Consider the following 18,902-nt stretch of genomic DNA (forward strand, 5'->3'; position numbering starts at 1 on the left):
ACTATACTTACAAATCCAATCAAATCCTGCTTCATTCCATGTTATGGCATTTGGAAAATTTGAACCTGTTCCAAGTTAAAGTTTTCGACAGGATGTGCTCTTTTTTCTGCTGTACATTTTTAAATATTTTTGACCTATACATGCTACAATGCTGGAAACACAGACATAGGCCCTTAAACAGAGGTGGAAAGAGTAGCTCAAATGTATACTCATGTAGGATAACTTCAGCCACAGCAAGAAATCCCATAAACCCACAGATCTGACCTTATTTCCTCTCATTGCACAGTCCTTTATTTATTTTTGTATAATTCGTTTTTTTTAGACTGACATCGTGACTTGAGAATTCAATGTTGTTATATTTTCTGCATGTTTCCACTACAGCCAAGAGGGGGCAGTATTGTCCTGTGGTGTGATTGTGAAGAGTGCTAATGAAAATACTCTCAAAGCTTTCACTCATTTGGTTGTTTGAATAGATTTGAGGAGTTAATGGACTGTGACATTTAGTGTAAGCTCATCTCAAAAAATATAATAAACAGTTTTAGATTTGTCATGGGAGAAGGGACGAGGCTGTTTGACATAAAAGTTATTGATTTGAATCACTATTGTTACGTTCTTGAAGCTTTGCCATTCAACTATTTTAACACCTACAAGGAATAATCAACAATCTATAAGGAATATCAAACCATCTGACAGAGTATGTCAAGCTGTGCTAAAGAAAATAGCATGAAATTATTTTAAATACTTCTAATACTTGCAGGTGTTTTTAACCATATAATGTATTTGATCTTTATGACATTTATTGTGTATCTTACTGAGCTTGTTTTAATAATAAACTATGTTAGTATTGCAGTGTCATTGTAATGTAATGTGTATTTTTACTGTGTGCACCTGCTTTGAGTTTTAATAATAAAATATGTGTTATAAAGTATTTGAAAAGTATTGATATTTTGAGTCTGTGAGTCTTGGTTGCGTGTGCTCGGCCCTTTAAAGTACATCTGATTTAAAAGCTTATAGTGTTAAGTCTTAATGATAAAACACAAACAACAATTAAGCATTTCAATTGTCAAAATGCCAAGTCCATTTGCTTTACAACTTTGAAATTGTGTTTAATCTTCAAGTCAAATTCATTGTAACCAGTTGTAAAATATGTATCGATAAAGTGAAGAACTTGTGCAGGGTCAAGTATTTATCCAGGAAATATACTCAAAAATACTTTCATAATCCCCAATTAAAGGAAAAAAATGTGTAAACTACTACAATAAATGTCTTGAATCTGCTCTGATATCACTCACATGGATCTGAGCACTTTTCATTTGCACATCACATCATGTTCTACTTCTTTTAAATGGTCCATACATTTTTGTTTTCTGCATCAATCAACATCAATAAAGCCAGTTCTTTGACATTTTGAAACATATGGAGAGACTAAAAGTTTTGTATTGTATGAAGAAGAAGCGACTGCAGTTTTAAGACCGTTATTACACATCTGACCGTGGTGTAGGTTCATTCCTTTGACCCTACAAATGACACACCAATCTGTCAATCAAACTTGCTTTATCCGCTGGGTCCAGCCCATGGAGCATGCTCAGGTTGTACGTCCTGTTATACTGTAGCATCAGAACATAAATCTCTTGTCACGCTCCCAGGAGCCTCCAGTCTGCTCCCTGTCTGCTCCAAAGGAAACACCACCGATGTTATCACCTCATAAGGCAGCAAATAAAACTTGGATTTGAATAAAAGTGTGCGTTGTGGAAATTAAATATAGCTTTTGAGCTGCTGAGAATGAAGAAACCTTGTTAAAAAATATCCATGCATCAACCATATCCAATAATGTCTGCTTTGTCGGCTTATTGTCTGCATATTAGTGGATATAGTCCTATAAACGTGTGTGTTGTGCTGCCCAGAGGCTGCCGTGAACTGACCACGCGCTCTGTTAGATCACTTCCTCTGTCTAGACTCAAGTATGAACCCTCAGCTTTTTGTAATTGTTTTCAATGTTTCACGGTCAGTTTTTTATGTGTTGTTAAAGAGAGAAAAACAGCATTTGGGGAGATCTCGAGTCCGTAATGAGGATCACAGGACGGTCGGCTGTGTGGACTTTTCATTTTGGGACAGTATTTGGGAAATGTAGTAGTTGTATGTAATAGTATGTTGATTTTAAGCGTGCTCTAAATCCTGCATTCTGTATTGTCCTATGTTTACATATTTGGAGAAAATGACAAAAGTATGGTGCACAATATGTACGTTTTAAAGGTTTTTATACATGAGTTGAGAAGTTGTGATGGAAGGAAGATCAATTTTAGGCTTTGCACGATTGAACACTTTAAATTGCAGTTGCGCACCTGTGATTTCCATAAAAATAAAGTTCTTTCAAGTGTTTATTGACAATTAAAGTTAGATTCGTTCTGTTCACTTTGGCACCGAAGACAATTAAAACAACCGCACAAACAGACTGTGGAACTAATCAGCATGGGCAGGAACGTATTTGAGTCTCTGTATGTTGAGTTTACAGAATGGATTTGACCATGGTCTTGGCAGCATGGTAATAGAACTTTTCAGACCATATTTTCTTCTAATAACTCGCTTGGTTATCATCTTACACTATTTTGGGTTATTTGAAAAGTGCATTTTTCCCCCCAACATTAAAAACAAGTCAGTACAGTCTCAAATCTGTCGGCATTATTTTATATCACTACCTGCAGGCAGCACCATAACCATAGAAACAGCTCAACTGCTGTGAGTCAAGAATGAAGGGACTAAATAAGGAATATCACGGACATGCACAGATATCAAACATGCTGGTTGTCAGATTAACAAATTAACTATTTTGGATTATGGCCGTGGTTTAAATGTTCATATGTCAGTTTTAACGCATCAGTGCAGTGTTTTCCTCATAACGTGACATGTTTTAGATGTCTTCTTCTGCATCCTTCCTCTGCAGGGGTCACGTGATGTTATGGCCAGCATGTACCGCAGGCATAAGAAAAACACTATTCGGTGTAATAGAATCTGATAAACAGGTTGCAAAACCATATGAACCTATTTGAAGTATGTTTTAACGCACTGCGAAAGAACCCCAATATGCTGCGTGTCTTGGAGCTCTAATGCTGAATTCATGTTCCTTTGGAACTCTGGAAATGTTTTTCTCAGTTGAAAAATGCACATGTACCCGGCACAAGAACTCAGGAACTCAGGTGAAAAGCTGCTGTCCGACTTCCACACTTGACGTCAGCTGTGGTGATGGACAAACATCAGCTGTGGTGATGGACAAACATCAGCTGTGGTGATGGACAAACATCAGCTGTGGTGATGGACAAACATCAGCTGTGGTGATGGACAAACATCAGCTGTGGTGATGGACAAACATCAGCTGTGGTGATGGACAAACATCAGCTGTGGTGATGGACAAACATCAGCTGTGGTGATGGACAAACATCAGCTGTGGTGATGGACAAACATCAGCTGTGGTGATGGACAGTCCGCACAGCGTCGTAAAAGCTGTAAAGAAAAACTGCAGCTTAAATATCTGTCAGTGCTGTTGAAACCATAGCTGATTTAATCATAAACCCACAGCTCAGTTTAGTTTGGATCATTTCTTGAATCAGCCACAAACAACAGGGTTAAAGTTTTTACATTATTTTTGCTGAACATAGATGTATTTAAAATATCATCAGTTTGATTGTTAAGACATTCCTTTCCATTGTTTCCTCTTAGCGCTCGCTGCTCAGTTGCTACGGCAGAATCCCTGCGCATATTGAAAACATTACAATGAAATGCATTGTGGGGAACGTACTTTCCTGAAGTCTGCACCGCTCCACACTTGCTGGAGGTGCAGAGAGAAGCCTGTGATCAAAGTATAAGAATCAGGACACCTGCACACAGCAGCTCGTCGGGAACACGCATTTGCTCAAGAGCACAAGTTTCAGTGATAAGGAATGATAAGGAAACACCTTTAAAAGAAACGTTAAACATTTGCGCTCTTTGACTAAACATTACAATAAGGATTTACTGTCAGTTGTCCACATAGAAAGACCAGACACTACTGTTTAATGTAACGTGAGCTAGCCAAAATTAAAATAGTAGAATGTTTTCCAAAGCAAATAACGAAATGTTTAGCTTTTGAGAAGGCTAAAGCAACAAGAAACAAAGAAACATTTGCTCCATTAAACGCTGTTAGAGAGCGCACTCTGTTATTCTATTACTGCTGATACCAAAACCTTTCCAGATAAAAGCACATGAAAGCACACGGCTCCTTGTTTAATCCATAGGCAATGCCTGACCACCAACCAGTAAACCAAAAATATTCATGGCAACAGCAATTACCGCAAACATATTTAGATCGACCTGTTAGATAAAAGTTTTAAACCTTTCCCCCGGCGTACAATGCACAAATCCAACCATTCCACAGTACGTTTTTCACCTTTTCCTTCTTATTTCAACCTCTATTACCTGCTTTATGTCTGCACTTTTGATCGTCCACAGCGTCACATCCAGCCAGCACAGTTACAACCAACAATCCAAGAACAATATTCACCTATAAAACAGAACAGGTCTAGCCAAACAGATAATAAGTAAACGTAAATGTCCAAGAGGTTGGAACAACACGGGCAATAACGTTTTTCAAAAGGGTCATTTGAATGAGGTCACAAAGACATAAATTATGTCAGCTGGACCAGTGTTTTTGTGTTCAGTTCTGATCATTTCAACTCAAAAAACATATGCTGTCTGTCCGCTGCAGACATGGGAATCATATTTAGATGTATCAAATTCTCGCCCATAAGAGGATGGGAAAATTTCACTTTGCAGTTGTTTTTATTGAGTAGAAAATGCATTTGGGCCGTACTCGGTTTCACTACGTTGTTTAGTCAAATAAAGTTACAGTTACTCAACATTAGTCGGACAATTGATAAACCTTAAACTGAAACTTCTTCATTGATTTAGATCATGCTCTTCCTGTGTAACTAAAGGCTGTTCCTGTCACGCTCGGTTCAAACCAGGTTATAAGTCAAGCTGTATTTCCTCTTCTAACCTCTGCCAAATCTCCTTGTCAATGCTGAACAAAAAACAAACCTAGAAAGTGATGTGTGTGTGTGTTTTCTCAGTTGTTCTCAGTTTGTGGTCGGCCATTTTGGAAATCAGGCGCGCGCTGGGTCATGTGCCGTTGAAGGGGACGGCGAGTAAACCGATACGTAGACGTCCCGGGACAGAAGGGTACAGGCGATGGAGAAGCCAGATGTCTTGGGCTAACGTACAGTCTGACAGTGGTATATTTTGGGGGAGATATATGAATCAGGCGAGAAAGGTGCAGTGTTTTGCTCTTAGACTGGCCTCCAATGGTTAAATATAGAATTGCGTTATAAAAAAATACGCTGGCTGGTTTCCTTATTAGCCGCGCACTATTCGCTGAACAGCTCCGCTTCAGGGGGAAAGCCAAAAATACCATCCCCACGGTAACACAAATAGCTCAATGCGCGATACTTTAGGCTAGAGAGATTGTGGGTTCTGTTGTCATGGCAATTGTGGAGGCCATCTTGTGAGAAGCAGCACAAATTGAATGGTAACAATAATATATTAGTATTTGATCATAAAAAAATGGGCAAAGTATAGGTATGTTTCTGCTTCTGCTGTTTATGAAAATGAATATTCACCCTGAAAACAATGCACTGATCTATATGTTGTGTCATTTCACCATAGACACAACCACAGATCATGATTATGTTTATTTCACCACAGAATTCATCAGCTAAAATTTTAAATAATGTTGTCGCTTTTTCTACTTGGGCATTAGATAAAGTACAAATATGAAAATTGTAATTAAAACTGGAACTGGACCTTAGTTTTCTCTCTTGGGTTTCACCAAAGAATAATGAGGATTAACATTTGTGGATGGTCAGTTTGGAATGTATTTATGTGTTTAAATTTGAGACACTACGTGCATCTCAAACCAGTCTATCCTTTGTTCCTTTGAGACTGGATTGAGTGTGTTTTGCCCTATCTCGCAATGGTACATAATCCTGTGTCGGTGAGCAGAGAAAACCCTGTCCCCAGATCACCTTGGGCCAGAAGCGCACTGCGTCTGGTTTCACATCTCCTGACACCTGCTTCCAATGGTATGTCTGCCCAAACACAGTATAGGATTTACTTCTCATATGATTTACTCATCAGCTTGGACATGTTTTATTATCCTCCAAAAAAAAAACATGTGAGAAGAGGGAAGTTTGGGGAAAATACTGAAATAGATCTGCTGTGATGTTAGTTGTTTAGTATACCAGTAATCTGTTTATTTTTCTCTTCTCTCTCTCCCCACTCTCCCACACTCAAGCCTTGAGAGGACTCATTCTTCAGCTCGATTGCGTCTCATTATCCCGGGGTCCATCTCTGGGTTTGGGCCCCTCTGCCGGTGTTGAAGTGTTGAAATCCCCCAGCAATGGAGTTCCTAGTTGATGCACTGTCCAGTACCCATCGCAGGGCTCCGAAAAGGCCTGGTACTCTGCACAGCTGTTTGGCCCGTAGGCCGACACAAATATTGGATATTGACAGAAAAAATACATATTGGACCATTCCAAAAAGGAGATCATGGGTTCGATTCCCAGGCCAGACCAACATCTCACGATCTCTCTGGGTGGAGCCTGTATGTCATATGTCTGTATGTGTCACTGTGTTTGTGTTAACCCTGCATCTATCTGGCCCCTGTGCAGCATCACTGGGATAGGCTCCCGTCACCTGTGACTCCTAATGGGAACAAGTGGTGGAAAATGAATGGACAATTCCATCAGATCAATGAGAGAATAAGTCACATTTCTAGAATACTGGGAGCCTGGGAGATATTGTTACGTCTCTTAAACATGACTGAGGAAAAGGTCACTTAAATGTGCAACTTTTCTGGTGTGGTGTCCGCCACCTGCTTGACTCCATGGAGATGTCATGCATGTGAATGTTAATGTTAATGATGTGCAAAGGGTTTGTGAGAGCGAGGAACGAGTCCTCTCACATAAAACATTACTCTCACGTAAATTTAGGACCCTAAAAATGAGCAACATTTTCTGAAACCACTCTCAGGGGCCCCTCAGTCCCAGTCCAGGTCCTGAATTTACTCTGTAACGGTAATGCTGGGGTGGTGGAGGGCAGATTTTGTAGTAAGTAGTGATTGACAGCTGCTGAGCCTATCATAGCAGAGCAGGGCGGTGCAGGTGGGGTGAGGGGGTGAGACAGCAGGGGTTGTCATAGATACATTGCCATAGTTTAATTACTGGGGGACATTTGGATATTTTACATCTCAAAAGCATGACTGGAAAGATGGCATTTCTCGTTTCACTTTTTATTAATTGCAATTGTCCTTCAAAATGTCCCTCCTGAGCAGGAGAAGCTGAATATGCACGGCACAGTGGCTCCAACAGGGCCCAAATTTACAGCTGCCCTTGAAAGTCCCCCGGAGCTGACTTTTAAAAGAGGAATGCTTGGACACACGGGTGCTTAGATGGATAAAGCACAGAGGTATTCTGGGTATGTTGGCAGCAGACAGCAGATAGAGCAGATTTGGATGGTGAATGGGCTGAGGTCCAGGAGGATGAGTTCGAGAACAATGGAGCGAAGACTTGGACGGCCTGTGTTTGTCATCAGAGTGGCGTTTGAATGGAGAAAACATATGACTTATCGGATGAAGTGAAACAGCTGTGAAAGAGCAGGATTTTGTGTTGATTTGTATGTATATATGTATATAACTACTGAAAGCTTTACCACAAATCGAATTCTACAACCACATATACTGTAAATCAAACCACAAGTGATTGTGCATTGCCTGCTTTGTGAGTCTTATAAGGGCTAATAATTCAAATTGAATATACAAATGTAAATTTTCCTTTTTTTTGAGCCATTGACATTGATAAAACACCCGTGTCCTTTCGTCTCTGGGTTTAACACCGAAGTAGCAGCAGTTCTATAGACTCGCAGTTGCTGTCATATTTCACTGTCAAACCTGCTGCTTACTGACCTGTGCCTGACCCCAGTTGCAATGGTCTGTCCAGGAACTGTTTCAAAATCAGCACTAAGACATGCATGAATGAATGGATGAAGACAAAAAAGTGGATGATAAGCTCCAAACGATATGTAAAAAGCCTTTCAGCTCACATAGCTATACACAAGTTCAAATTGTGACATCTCACAGAAATAGCCAATTTAAAAACATAGTTTGCCAGCCTGAGATTGCACGTCTCTCACCGTAGGTGTCTCTCCATTTACGCTGTGGCTGTGATTGAATAAAATTTTACGTCACCTTTAGCTGATAGCAAACAGCAGAAACACCTGTGTGTTTGCCAAATGGTCCTAAAGTATATGAGAAAACATCAGTGCTGGTCCCCTTTTCAATTAAAGTTAGTACTTTACCATTTTCTTTTTATGGTGATGCATATTGAATTGCATGTTGATTTTAGTTGATTATTTATTCTGGTTGTAAGCTGTCCAACTGACCGAATCAATTAATGTAAATGTAAATGTCCTTATTCAACTGGAATCGGATGGAGTCAGTGTTACAATGTGTTAACCTTTAATACTTTAAGGTAAATGTTCAAAGTTTTACTTGAACTATCACAATTTTGGATATTCTTTTTTTTTCTGGTGTAGGGCACAATGCCTGCTTGTCTCCATGGAAATGTTTTGAATTTCAAGCAGGCCAAGTTACGGGTCAGATCTGCGGAGAAGCGACCGGCTCACAGTAAGAATGTATGTTCCTCAAGGTGTTTTTTAGCTATAACAATGTGTCTAATTCCATACTGTGGAACATTCAAGTCAAAGCAATAACAGATTCCACCAGAACAGTCCCATAGCGCACCTTTAACTCATTTGTTAAAGTAATTTCCAGTCGTATACGCCTCGGCTATTTATAACCATTTTGCTCACTTAGTAAAATCTGCAGTGGTGTTAGTGCCTGTTAAGTGTCTAAGCATGAGTTACAGTTATGGTATTTATGGCTTAATCCGTGCCTTTGCAGTGTCACACAACAGCTCGTAATGTGCCGTTTCCAAGAAGCTGATTATTTTTAGATAAAACTTACAAACCACTTCCTCAAGCGTGAACTTCACATGATATGTTACTATCTGGACACTGCATTTAAGATATTTTCTATTGCAGTTTTTGTTGTGCCATCTTGGCCTTCAGACCTGGGGCTATACCTTATTGGAAAAGTCTTTTTTACGTTACCAAAACAAAAATTGATAAGGACTTAAGTTTCCCCAGATCATTCCTTGTGCTTATTCCATCCACACTACTTTCATCCAGTACAACTTATTAGCACTAAAAAAAATGCAAGAAAATGTAGAAAAAAGGTGTCAAGGATGAAAGTTCATTCCCCTCCAAACTCAAAGTGGAGTTAGACAGCGAGAAAGGTTAACATGTTGCACCCTGTCTTGTTCAGTCTTGCAGTGCAGAAATACAGAGATCTGGATAAAAAAAACATTTTGTTGGATGTAATGGCTTTGCAAGTCATGCATAGCACAAAGTGGTAAGTAAAATAAAAAATGTCTGTCCGTAGTAGAAAAAATGTAAAATAATACCGTCTTCAATCATTTGTATTTAGAATGTAATGTGAAATATTGACACATTTTAATCAACCTAGACATTTATTCATGGGTTTCAGTCACATTTCTTTATAGAACTTTTGACCATTACACATTGAGTTTTGACATGTAGTGGGCAAAGGTGAGATGGTTTTGTTCCTCAGATGTGGAGGAGATGATGGACATCCAAAATAATCCAAAACTCATTCAAAAAAACATATTTTTGGGAAATTGCATAATGATGATGACCACAATAATGATGGTTAATGCATTATTAATGACCAAATGCTGCCAATAAACCAGTTATTTTATAAATGCACGATACACACTAACATCAAAGATCACAGCCAGCAGGGGCCACATAGATTATTCATGTCCTGTATTTTGAATAATATTCCTTTAACAAATAATCCATGTATATCCGTTGCATGCCTGCTGTAGTCTTTGTTGATAAAGCCCCAAACCTCTTTGAAATCTTGGATCAACACACTTACTATCTGAGCTCAGCGCCTGCGGGATTTGGTGACTTACTTTATCACATGGAAAGGATATTTTGCAAGCAATGGAAAATAAAGATTTAAGGTAGTCTGAAAACAAGGCTAATGTATTGTATTGTGACACTAATCCACAGCATTTGAACTTTTCAGCAGCATTGTGCACTAAGCGGTTTGATCTCCCTCCCTCATGTTATTCATGTGTGACAATGTGACACCGCACACATGCTGATGTTTATCATTCATCCCTCAGCAGTCAGCTAAATATGTAAGCAGACTGCAGGCAATGAATGAAAGACAGAGGCGGACACGTGAAAGGAGCCTGGGCAAAGAGAGGGCTTTTCAGTTCAGTATCTTTGAGTAGTTTAGGATGAGATTCCACTGGCAGAACAATGTGACTTTTAAATGTATACGCACACTTTCTGATTTCTTGACTTTGCTGAATAAAAAGGGTGGACCCTCTGTATCTTTTCTGGAGACGGGGCCGTCACCTGCTTGTCTGTTAAGGCCTGGAGCGGTCTATGAATCATAATCTCCCTGGAAACAAGTGATGCAGGTCAGATCTGGTGCATGGGAGGTGATCTCGCACACAGTTTCTGCCGACAAGTTCTTCAAGTATTTTGTTTCATTTTTTCAATAAAAACATATTTAATTTAATAGTTGTTTAATGCCACACTGTGGAACATTCCAAAGCAACAACATCTCCAGAGACAAGAAGCTCCAGAGACCACTAAAGTTACCAAGTGCAAGTATTAAGCATAGCACATTTATTTCAACAACAAAAAAAACATTTTGTCAATACGCTATAATTGTGTTACCTTAGCGACGAATGCATGTGTTTGATGTGTCTCAATCCCTTATCCTTGTACTGGCTGTGGTTTCCATTATATTTCGTGGTGAATTATTGCTCACCTTTGCCCAGCTGTGGCCCTTCTTTATGTATAATCATAACCCTCTAGTATTTGTCTGTAGCCAGGGACTGCAGACGATGTGGATCACGGTTTAGCTGCAGCATCAGTTGAACAAGCCAACTCTGAATCCTGGGGAGCTTTTGTCTGTTGGAGTTCACTTTTCTAGATGAGCGAGACCCTCTTTCACAAATCGCTTCCACCTCTGAAGTCCAGAGACGGGGCAGGCCTTCTGACCAGGTCCTCTGATGTGGTCTGATTCAGAATCCAACCCACATCCTCGCCTCTCTTTCAAGTGGCCTTTCGAACGACGCCGACACAACTTTCCCTAAATCCTTCAATTCCACTGTCTAAAGTTGAAGACGAATACATTTGTCCACTTACTCCTTCATTTTTTTTCACATAAGAGCCAGGCTTAAATATGCTGATGTGGTGTAAATGTGGTAGAATTTTGGTTCTTTTGTTTATCCTCGGAACAAAATAGCGGAACATCAAAAGGGTGCTCTGCCTGGGAGGTCACACGCTTTACAAATAGAAAGACTTATGTTTAACAGTGGACTCACGCACTCTTTGATTATGTGTCTATTCTGTGTGGAAGCCCTTGGCAACTTCAAACCCAGACTCGATGGTACTACGTTTAAAGGAACTCTTCTCGGATACTAATATATCTAATGTCCCGTTAAAACGAGCGCTCCGGTGGGACAGTGGCAGTTGTAGTTCAAAGCGTTGACCATAGGGAACACTAATTTGTTGATGGGAGCTCAGAGCAGGACAGTGGTTTCTTAGGTTACTGAAGGAAAGACAGAGGAAAAGGTTTAACGTGTCTCTGCGGACCACTGTCAATTGTACTTTCCATCATTCAACATTTTATTGCTTTCTGTTCTTTGCACGCTATAGTCGCCGTTCTTATATCGAGGCCGACGTCCCACGGATCGTTCTCTAATGCTTTGACTCGTTTGTGACACAGTGATGAAGGGTCAGAGACACATGATTCACAGCAAGAAGGAGCAGGGTTTTGATTCCTGGATCAGACAAGCACTTTCTGAGTTTTGCTTGTTCTGCTCATGTTTCTTCCAGGTTCCTTGTGTCTCCAAGAACTTGCAGGCGTGACATGATGTAAGGCACGGACAGCCACTGTAACTAAACAAAAGGGCAAGAACATAAAAGGATATCTGAAAAAAGGATAGGCAGGATACGTATGTTTGACCTTTAGATCAAGATCCAGTACATTAACCTCAAGAATCAATTACATCAAGATTTGAAATGCCAATTGTGACATTTGTGAATGTTATTTCAGTCAAGTCAAATGTGAGCAAGAACCAGCTTCAATCAGATGTTTGCTTCATGAATTGACTAAATATGGACGTGTTGTTCCACTAATTTCAGTGGCATTTTATGAACAATATTGTCAATAAAATCACAGTTGATACAGCATGTGCTCTCTCTCCAAACCCATTATCCTGTCTGCATTTTCCTCTGATGAAATCACACTTTGTCCAGCTCTCTGAACCAGGAGGCCAGAGGAACAAGATGTATTGTGTCTTGAGCTGGAGGAATGTCGATCTCTCCTGCAGACATGAATGTAGGTGGACAGCACAACCTGCACAATTTACAGACAGTGACTCAATGGCTCCATGCACAAATCTTTATTTTCATATGATAATAATTAAACAAAACATTAAAAAAAAAACAGTTTGATGAAAAACAACATGAGGTTTGCTTGTTTTTTTTTACATAAATGTGGAAGAAACACAGCAACAACATAAAAGTATGTTGTTTCTCTAAATTCAATATTTTTCATCAGGTTTAAGCACAGTTCAGGGACCAAATAATAAACTAGTCATAAAAACAAATCAGGCAAAACCGTGTAGAGACAGTCCTGCCAGTAACCAGGATAGTGTTTCTTTTTGTTTATTGCAAGTTTCCTAAATTCCAACCAAACTTCTGTCCAATGAAACATCTTGTCTTTCGACCTTTCCAAGTCCCTCAGGGGGCGACTAGTGTTTTGTTAAACCAAATGATGCCTTCAGTCTACAGCGGCTGCGTCCAAAAGCTAAACGCTGCAGGTCGGTAATGATGTGAGCAGCCCATGCCGTGTCATTAGACCGTGCATTATTGCTCTACAAGGTCAAATAACAGCCAAATAGTGAGAGGGTTTACAGGCCCGCGCGGTGCACACAGGGTGAGTGTACGGTGCACTTTTCCATACGTCCTCATGTCCTCGTAAACACAGCGGAGCATTTCAAAAACGTTCAGTGGCAGGAGGCATCAACGGGATCACAACATGCTTTACTTTTATGATGAGATCGAGATTTGAATACATTACAAGTGCAAATGACTGCAGTATAGTTTAAGTGTGCAGTGATTTTGTTTGCCAAGTGTACATGTGCTTGAAAAACACAAGGCTTCAACACAGAAACACAGAACCTTAACTCAATTAGGCCATATTTAAGCCAATTTAAACATCGGGTTGCAATAAAATGTGTGGTTGAAGCCATTCGTCTTCCTGAATCTGAATAAGTCATGCTTTTTTTGTTCATTTTTCATCTTGTTCCCACAAATAGCAAAGACACAATTTCAGCACTCTCGGGTTATCTATTTGGTTTAATGAAAATGGGATGCTGTGGTTCAATGTGATTGCGATTGTTGCTAAATGCTGTATTTGTATAAAGTAGCACTGGTTCAGAGTGTTCTACTTGATATTACAGACATTCCACACAGTCCCCGTTTTGGACATTAGGGACATGTGTTGTGGATATTTCCCTCAAGCAAAGACAGCAGCACTGTCGACTGGTATAAAGTGTGCATAAAGGGCCCCTGACTGGCCCCTGAACTACTTATCGTTTTCACAGACGGACCGTCCTGGGCCTTGTGGACTCATTGAGGTCCAGACTTTGGGACTCAGCCGAGGACTTAAGCTGTGGCTCCTGTCTCCTGTCAACTGAACTTCAAAGATGTATTTGGATTAGAAGTGAAGACAGGCATGTTTCTAATGTCTCGTGTTGTGTGGAAGTCATTTTCATAAAGGTGAATAAAATACATGTATTTTACTTCTTTATAATGCAATTGTACAATGTTTGGTCAGTGCACGTCACATTCTGTAGCTAAATCAGATGTTTTCCTCTTAAAATGTGTCATGTTTAATATTTTACATAAAGAAGACAAACAGATTTGATATGTAAATGAAATCACTGTCATGACGCGTGTTAAAAAACAGTATTATTTGCATTTTTAAAATAGTTTCTTAACCCATTTAGATGAAGCTCATATGCCTTGTATGGATTAGTTTACAATGCAATGATCATGTACACATTGTGCCATTTGACCTTTGTCACTTTCCTGTTGGAAAAGTTATTACTTTTCCTGAAATAGTTCATAGCGTGGCATTAAACTTAAATATCTTCATGCTGAGGGGGACTTTAGGCTTGGTCTCATTTATAAACCACGCGTACGTACAAAACCGCTGCACACGTGACTTTCTACGTGCAGATTGTGATCTAGAAAATGACGACGTGACGTGGAACTGAGCGGTCCGGTCCCAAAAACTCTGAACTTTGTGCTTCTGGGGTTTCAGAGGCGAAGCAGGAGGAGAACTGAGCTCAGGGAGATGAAAAGTGAGAATCTATGTAGCGGTTTATAGATGAAGAAGAATTTCCACGTAAAGTTTTATAAAGGAGCCAGGGATCTGTGGAGAGGTGACACGCTCAGTAAGAATGCATGTTTTTGACAATTAAAACACCTCTAATTGATTAAATGTAGAAAAATGACACCGAGCACCTTTAAAGCACATTCAGGAGTGTGCTGCGTTGGCGGTTCCAGCGGGCGGAGCAGGCCCCAGTCGGCAGTGCACTGCATATAACCCCAACATGAAACAAGACACACTTAAAAGCGCTCAGTGAAGCAGGTATGGTGTCTCTATATTGGCGCATGCATTTGCTTTGCTAATGAAAAGCAGGTTGTGTGGAGCGCTGGCGGGGGTCCATGTTTGGCAGATGAGTCGGGCGGGTTTTGAGGGTAGTCGCTGCGCAGTGAACAACATGAGACAACAGTGATGGATGTTAATGGGCTCTGCTTTCAGTCAAAAACCCATATCCAGGCCCGACGTACTCCACACCGAATTTTGCCCTCTGGATGCAAGTCCTCCATGTCCATTGGTTACAGTAATGGATTTATGGACAGTGCTGGTGCCCCTGTGATCATGTTGGACCGCTGTGCACTTTTTCAGCATTGTTTATTGTTCCCATCCAGCCTTCGAGTTCATATTTTCCACAGTACATCATTTTGATTTCATGTTTTCTCTCTCCTTTCTTTCAATAATCATTTCAATCTTGTCTAATTGCTTTCCCAGGAGCGATTTTCACACTTTCTTTGCCGTGTTAGAGGCGAGCTGTGGGTCACTTCACACCTGCAGTCTGTTCTTTTCAAAACAGCAGACATAAGGTTCAGGTCAACTATCAGCCTTTTCATTACCACCTGAGTGACCAGTGGCGGGTCCAGGATTCAAGGGCTTAATCAAAACGTTCTTCAGATGTTGAGTTCAAACACCAACAGGTTGTGACGGGGAGCTGAAAGTGGGTTATGACCATGGCGCTATTAAATAAACGGTTATGACTCAGGACATAGGCTTGGTTTGGCTTGAAATCTGTCAGAAAAGTACAGCTCCCATTTCTTTACTGTGGGTGACGGAAAGATGCTTTCTATAGCTGCTTTGTCGTGCCTGAGAGACATCTTAAATGCTTTCCCGTGGTGTATTGAGGCCATGAAGTATTAGACCAGCTCCAAAGTCAGAACAAGGGGCCTCTGTTATGCATCACTCCCATCAGGAAAGTAGAACAGGCCTTATTCTCCAAAGGATTAGAAGCCGTGAATAAAAAAAGTGAATAAAAATTGAAGGAAGACAGGTCATAACTACCGGTATGTATTTATTGTCAGTTATGGATTCAAGCCATGGTTCACTGGCCCTTATTGTTCAGTGTTGAGATGTAAAGCATTTACATGATCTTTTTTTGTCCTCCACAGTCTATTCTTTACATTGTAATCTTATAATGTATTAAAATAGACCATAATGACTTCCGTGCACATTGAGGGTCAGATAAAGGCAGCTCTGGCTCTGGAGCCGTTGCCATGGCATCGCGGCGCAGACAGCGGCGCCTGCAGCAGCTGGAGGCGGAGCGGGCGCGGGACTGTGGACCAGACACGGCTCTGACCCACTTCAGATGGAATGTGTTCACGAAGCGAAATGCCGACTCTCTTTTCACAGTCGGGAAAATGGCAATCTGTCGTAGCGCAAATTAGAAAAACAGCTCCCGGCGGCGTCCTTCATGGCTTCTGGCTCTGGAGATGACGAGGAGACGGGGGGCGGCTCGTGGCGGCGCGTAGGCCCGGCCGCGGAGCTTTCCGACAAGAGCTGCCGACTCCTGCACTCGTCTCTCGGCTCCGACGCAGACGTGTGTCTTTTCTATGTCAAGGGGGACTTTTATGCCATGGACGCCCGCTGTGCGCACTCCGGTAAAGCCCCGGCCATGAGCTGGTCATGTAATACATCCATGAGCTGACATGTAAACACTGCTAGCATAGCCTCCGCTAGCACGCAGCATCATCACGACACTACTGCTAATGACAGACCGTCATCCGGTTAAAGACGCGGACTCGCGTGTGGGAAGTCTTGAGTTCGACTCCCGCTTTTGGAACAGTTAATTTTTTTTTCGGGTTTAAACATTAAGGTTTAGGCGTTAGGGTTAAGGTTAGGGTTAGGTTTAGGGTTAAGGTTAAGGTTAGGGTTAAGGTTAAGGTTAAGGTTAAGGTTAGGTTTAGGGTTAAGGTTAGGTTTAGGGTTAGGGTTAGGGTTAAGGTTAGGGTTAGGGTTAAGGTTAAGGTTAAGGTTAGGGTTAGGGTTAAGGTTAGGTTTAGGGTTAGTTCTTGGCTCCAGAATCGGGATGACGGTCTGTCTATAACTCCATGTCTGCTAATGAACATAACATCACATCAAAATAACATTGCCTTTGTCTCACTAAGAGTCCATCTCTTTTGTTATGCTTAAGTTTCCCCGCGTGTGCTAAATGAAGCTGTGTCCTCAGGTGGCCCTCTCTGTGAGGGGGACATCGAGGAGGCGGACGGGGTGCTGAAGGTGTTCTGTCCCTGGCACGACTACGACTTTGAGCTCAGGACCGGGAGATCTGGCACATCTTTACAGGTTCGTTCTGTTACAGAGTGTGCACACCAGTCTGTGGAAGAAGTCTGGGTTATTTCTCTGTGTTCTAAGTAATTGACTATCAATGACGACAGTTTTACATCATGTTGTAATCTTGTCCAATGGCATGAGACAGGTTAGTTTTACCCTAATGATGATAGTGATCGACTCTCACTTTCTCACATTATATGCAGTAGTTTTCCAAAAGAACGCTGCCAGTGTCATTCCTAATCCAACCATGAACTGTCTGTAACCATTTTGTTTTCTTGTTTATGTTTCTAGCAACAAGTGTATGAGGTCAAGCTGGAGGATGGGGATGTTTACGTGAAGCATGTCGGTCTGCTCTCCATTCAGCCTTTTCCTGCTGATCAGAAGAGATGAGAACCAGCCAAGGAGCTCGGGATCGAACGCTCAATACTTGACTTACTGGCCAGATGTTCTAAACACTATAAAAAGTCAACACAAGAGCTGTGGAAGACCTGATGATAAGCTGATGGATCACTACTGGTCATTACATTCATCACACTATAGTATTTAGAATGAACTATACGTTTATTCGGCATCTCAAAATCTCCGGTGGAAAAACGACACAATCCCAATCTGTGTTCATCCTGGATTTGCAGTTCCAGATGAACACTGTGTCTGTAGTATTCCCAAGCCTTATCTGCTACACAACACTTCCTCTGATTACTCAGGATGATGTCACATAGACTGTCTGTGGAGGACGAGACGGAGCCTGTGACCTTTGTGTATTGCAGCAAAATTACAAGGTGTTTCATGTTTACATATGGAAACATAAGACACAAACACCCGAACCAGTCTGAGAATTGAACCTTGATGCAAGAGTTCCAACTCTAATCTCCAATAGATCATGAGAAAAATGTATTTATAATGTTATTTTGTTATAAAAAGGGAAGCTGACAGTGTTTTTTTGTTATTAAGTGGACCTCAGTTAACTTTTTATCTTCTGTTAAACAGAAAGAAATGTTTCTAGATTATTTTTGGTTCAGTACACAGAATTGTAAAAGTAAACATTTCGCAAATTGTGCATTTCTTAGTTATTAGTTGATATGCCTTTGTTATGTGGGTAATATGTAACAAATATCTTACTGTGCCAAAATAAGTCAAAGAAGTATTGAATAGAAAATGACTCTTTTAACTGTTTTTTTTAACTGTTCAGGTTCAGTTTAGAATAAAAGTGCTCAAAAAACATAATTTCCCTTAAGAAAATGACTGGTTGTCGAGATGTCCACCCTTGACTTTTCTTCTTGTTTCTCTGTATATACTGAAGTTATGTTTTCTGCTCCTTGTCCAATAAGCTTATAAAGTATGGCAGGAAAGTCAATGTCCTGAAATGCACCAGTGACTTTTTATAGGTCCACTGACTATTTTTTTATTTTTTTTTCCTTAGTATAAATGGCAGTCATAGTCTTTATTCACACTGGGTCTAATTTTCTGGCAGATACACAGAGGGTGTTCTCAGCAGTGTCACTTAGCAAATGACTTCAACACTATTCTGTCTCGCTCTCTGCTGTGTAAGTTTATTACAGAAATAATACAAAGCGCTGCTCACGTCTCACACCTCATGGCACGCAATCACCACCTGCAGGTTAATAGTCACACGATGGGGTTGTAGCACGCTGATCATAAATAGCTTGGAAGTAATATGGTTGTAGCAATCTTGTTTTATGTTTTATATGTAAATTCTTGAGTTCTAACAAAGGAACACACAATAAACAAGATAAATTAGACAATGATG

General features: G+C 40.6%; 2 protein-coding genes across 2 annotated transcripts in view; one reads left to right on the forward strand and one right to left on the reverse strand.

The window, feature by feature from the left end:
• The window catches only part of cilp2 (cartilage intermediate layer protein 2), a 117,350-nt gene that overhangs the window by 78,543 nt on the left and 19,905 nt on the right, over positions 1 to 18,902 (reverse strand). The window lies entirely within an intron of this gene.
• LOC140353876 (Rieske domain-containing protein) lies at positions 16,119 to 18,181 on the forward strand. The gene is made up of 3 exons (XM_072438635.1): positions 16,119 to 16,461; positions 17,031 to 17,146; positions 17,426 to 18,181. Exons 1-3 carry the CDS (start codon positions 16,275 to 16,277, stop codon positions 17,522 to 17,524), a joined length of 402 nt encoding a protein of 133 aa, XP_072294736.1. The 5' UTR covers positions 16,119 to 16,274; the 3' UTR covers positions 17,525 to 18,181.

Source organism: Eucyclogobius newberryi, unplaced genomic scaffold (genome assembly GCF_026437365.1).
Source record: "Eucyclogobius newberryi isolate DKJ021-1_F unplaced genomic scaffold, fEucNew1.0.hap1 SCAF_9, whole genome shotgun sequence".
NCBI classification, from domain to species: Eukaryota; Metazoa; Chordata; class Actinopteri; order Gobiiformes; family Gobiidae; genus Eucyclogobius; species Eucyclogobius newberryi.

Excerpts from the sequence above, each read along its gene's own strand:
- LOC140353876 (XM_072438635.1), top strand. The coding sequence starts at position 16,275 with ATGGCTTCTGGCTCTGGAGATGACGAGGAGACGGGGGGCGGCTCGTGG. Across the intron at positions 16,462-17,030 it reads CGCCCGCTGTGCGCACTCCG|GTGGCCCTCTCTGTGAGGGG; the intron begins GTAAAGCCCCGG and ends CTGTGTCCTCAG. Across the intron at positions 17,147-17,425 it reads GATCTGGCACATCTTTACAG|CAACAAGTGTATGAGGTCAA; the intron begins GTTCGTTCTGTT and ends TTATGTTTCTAG.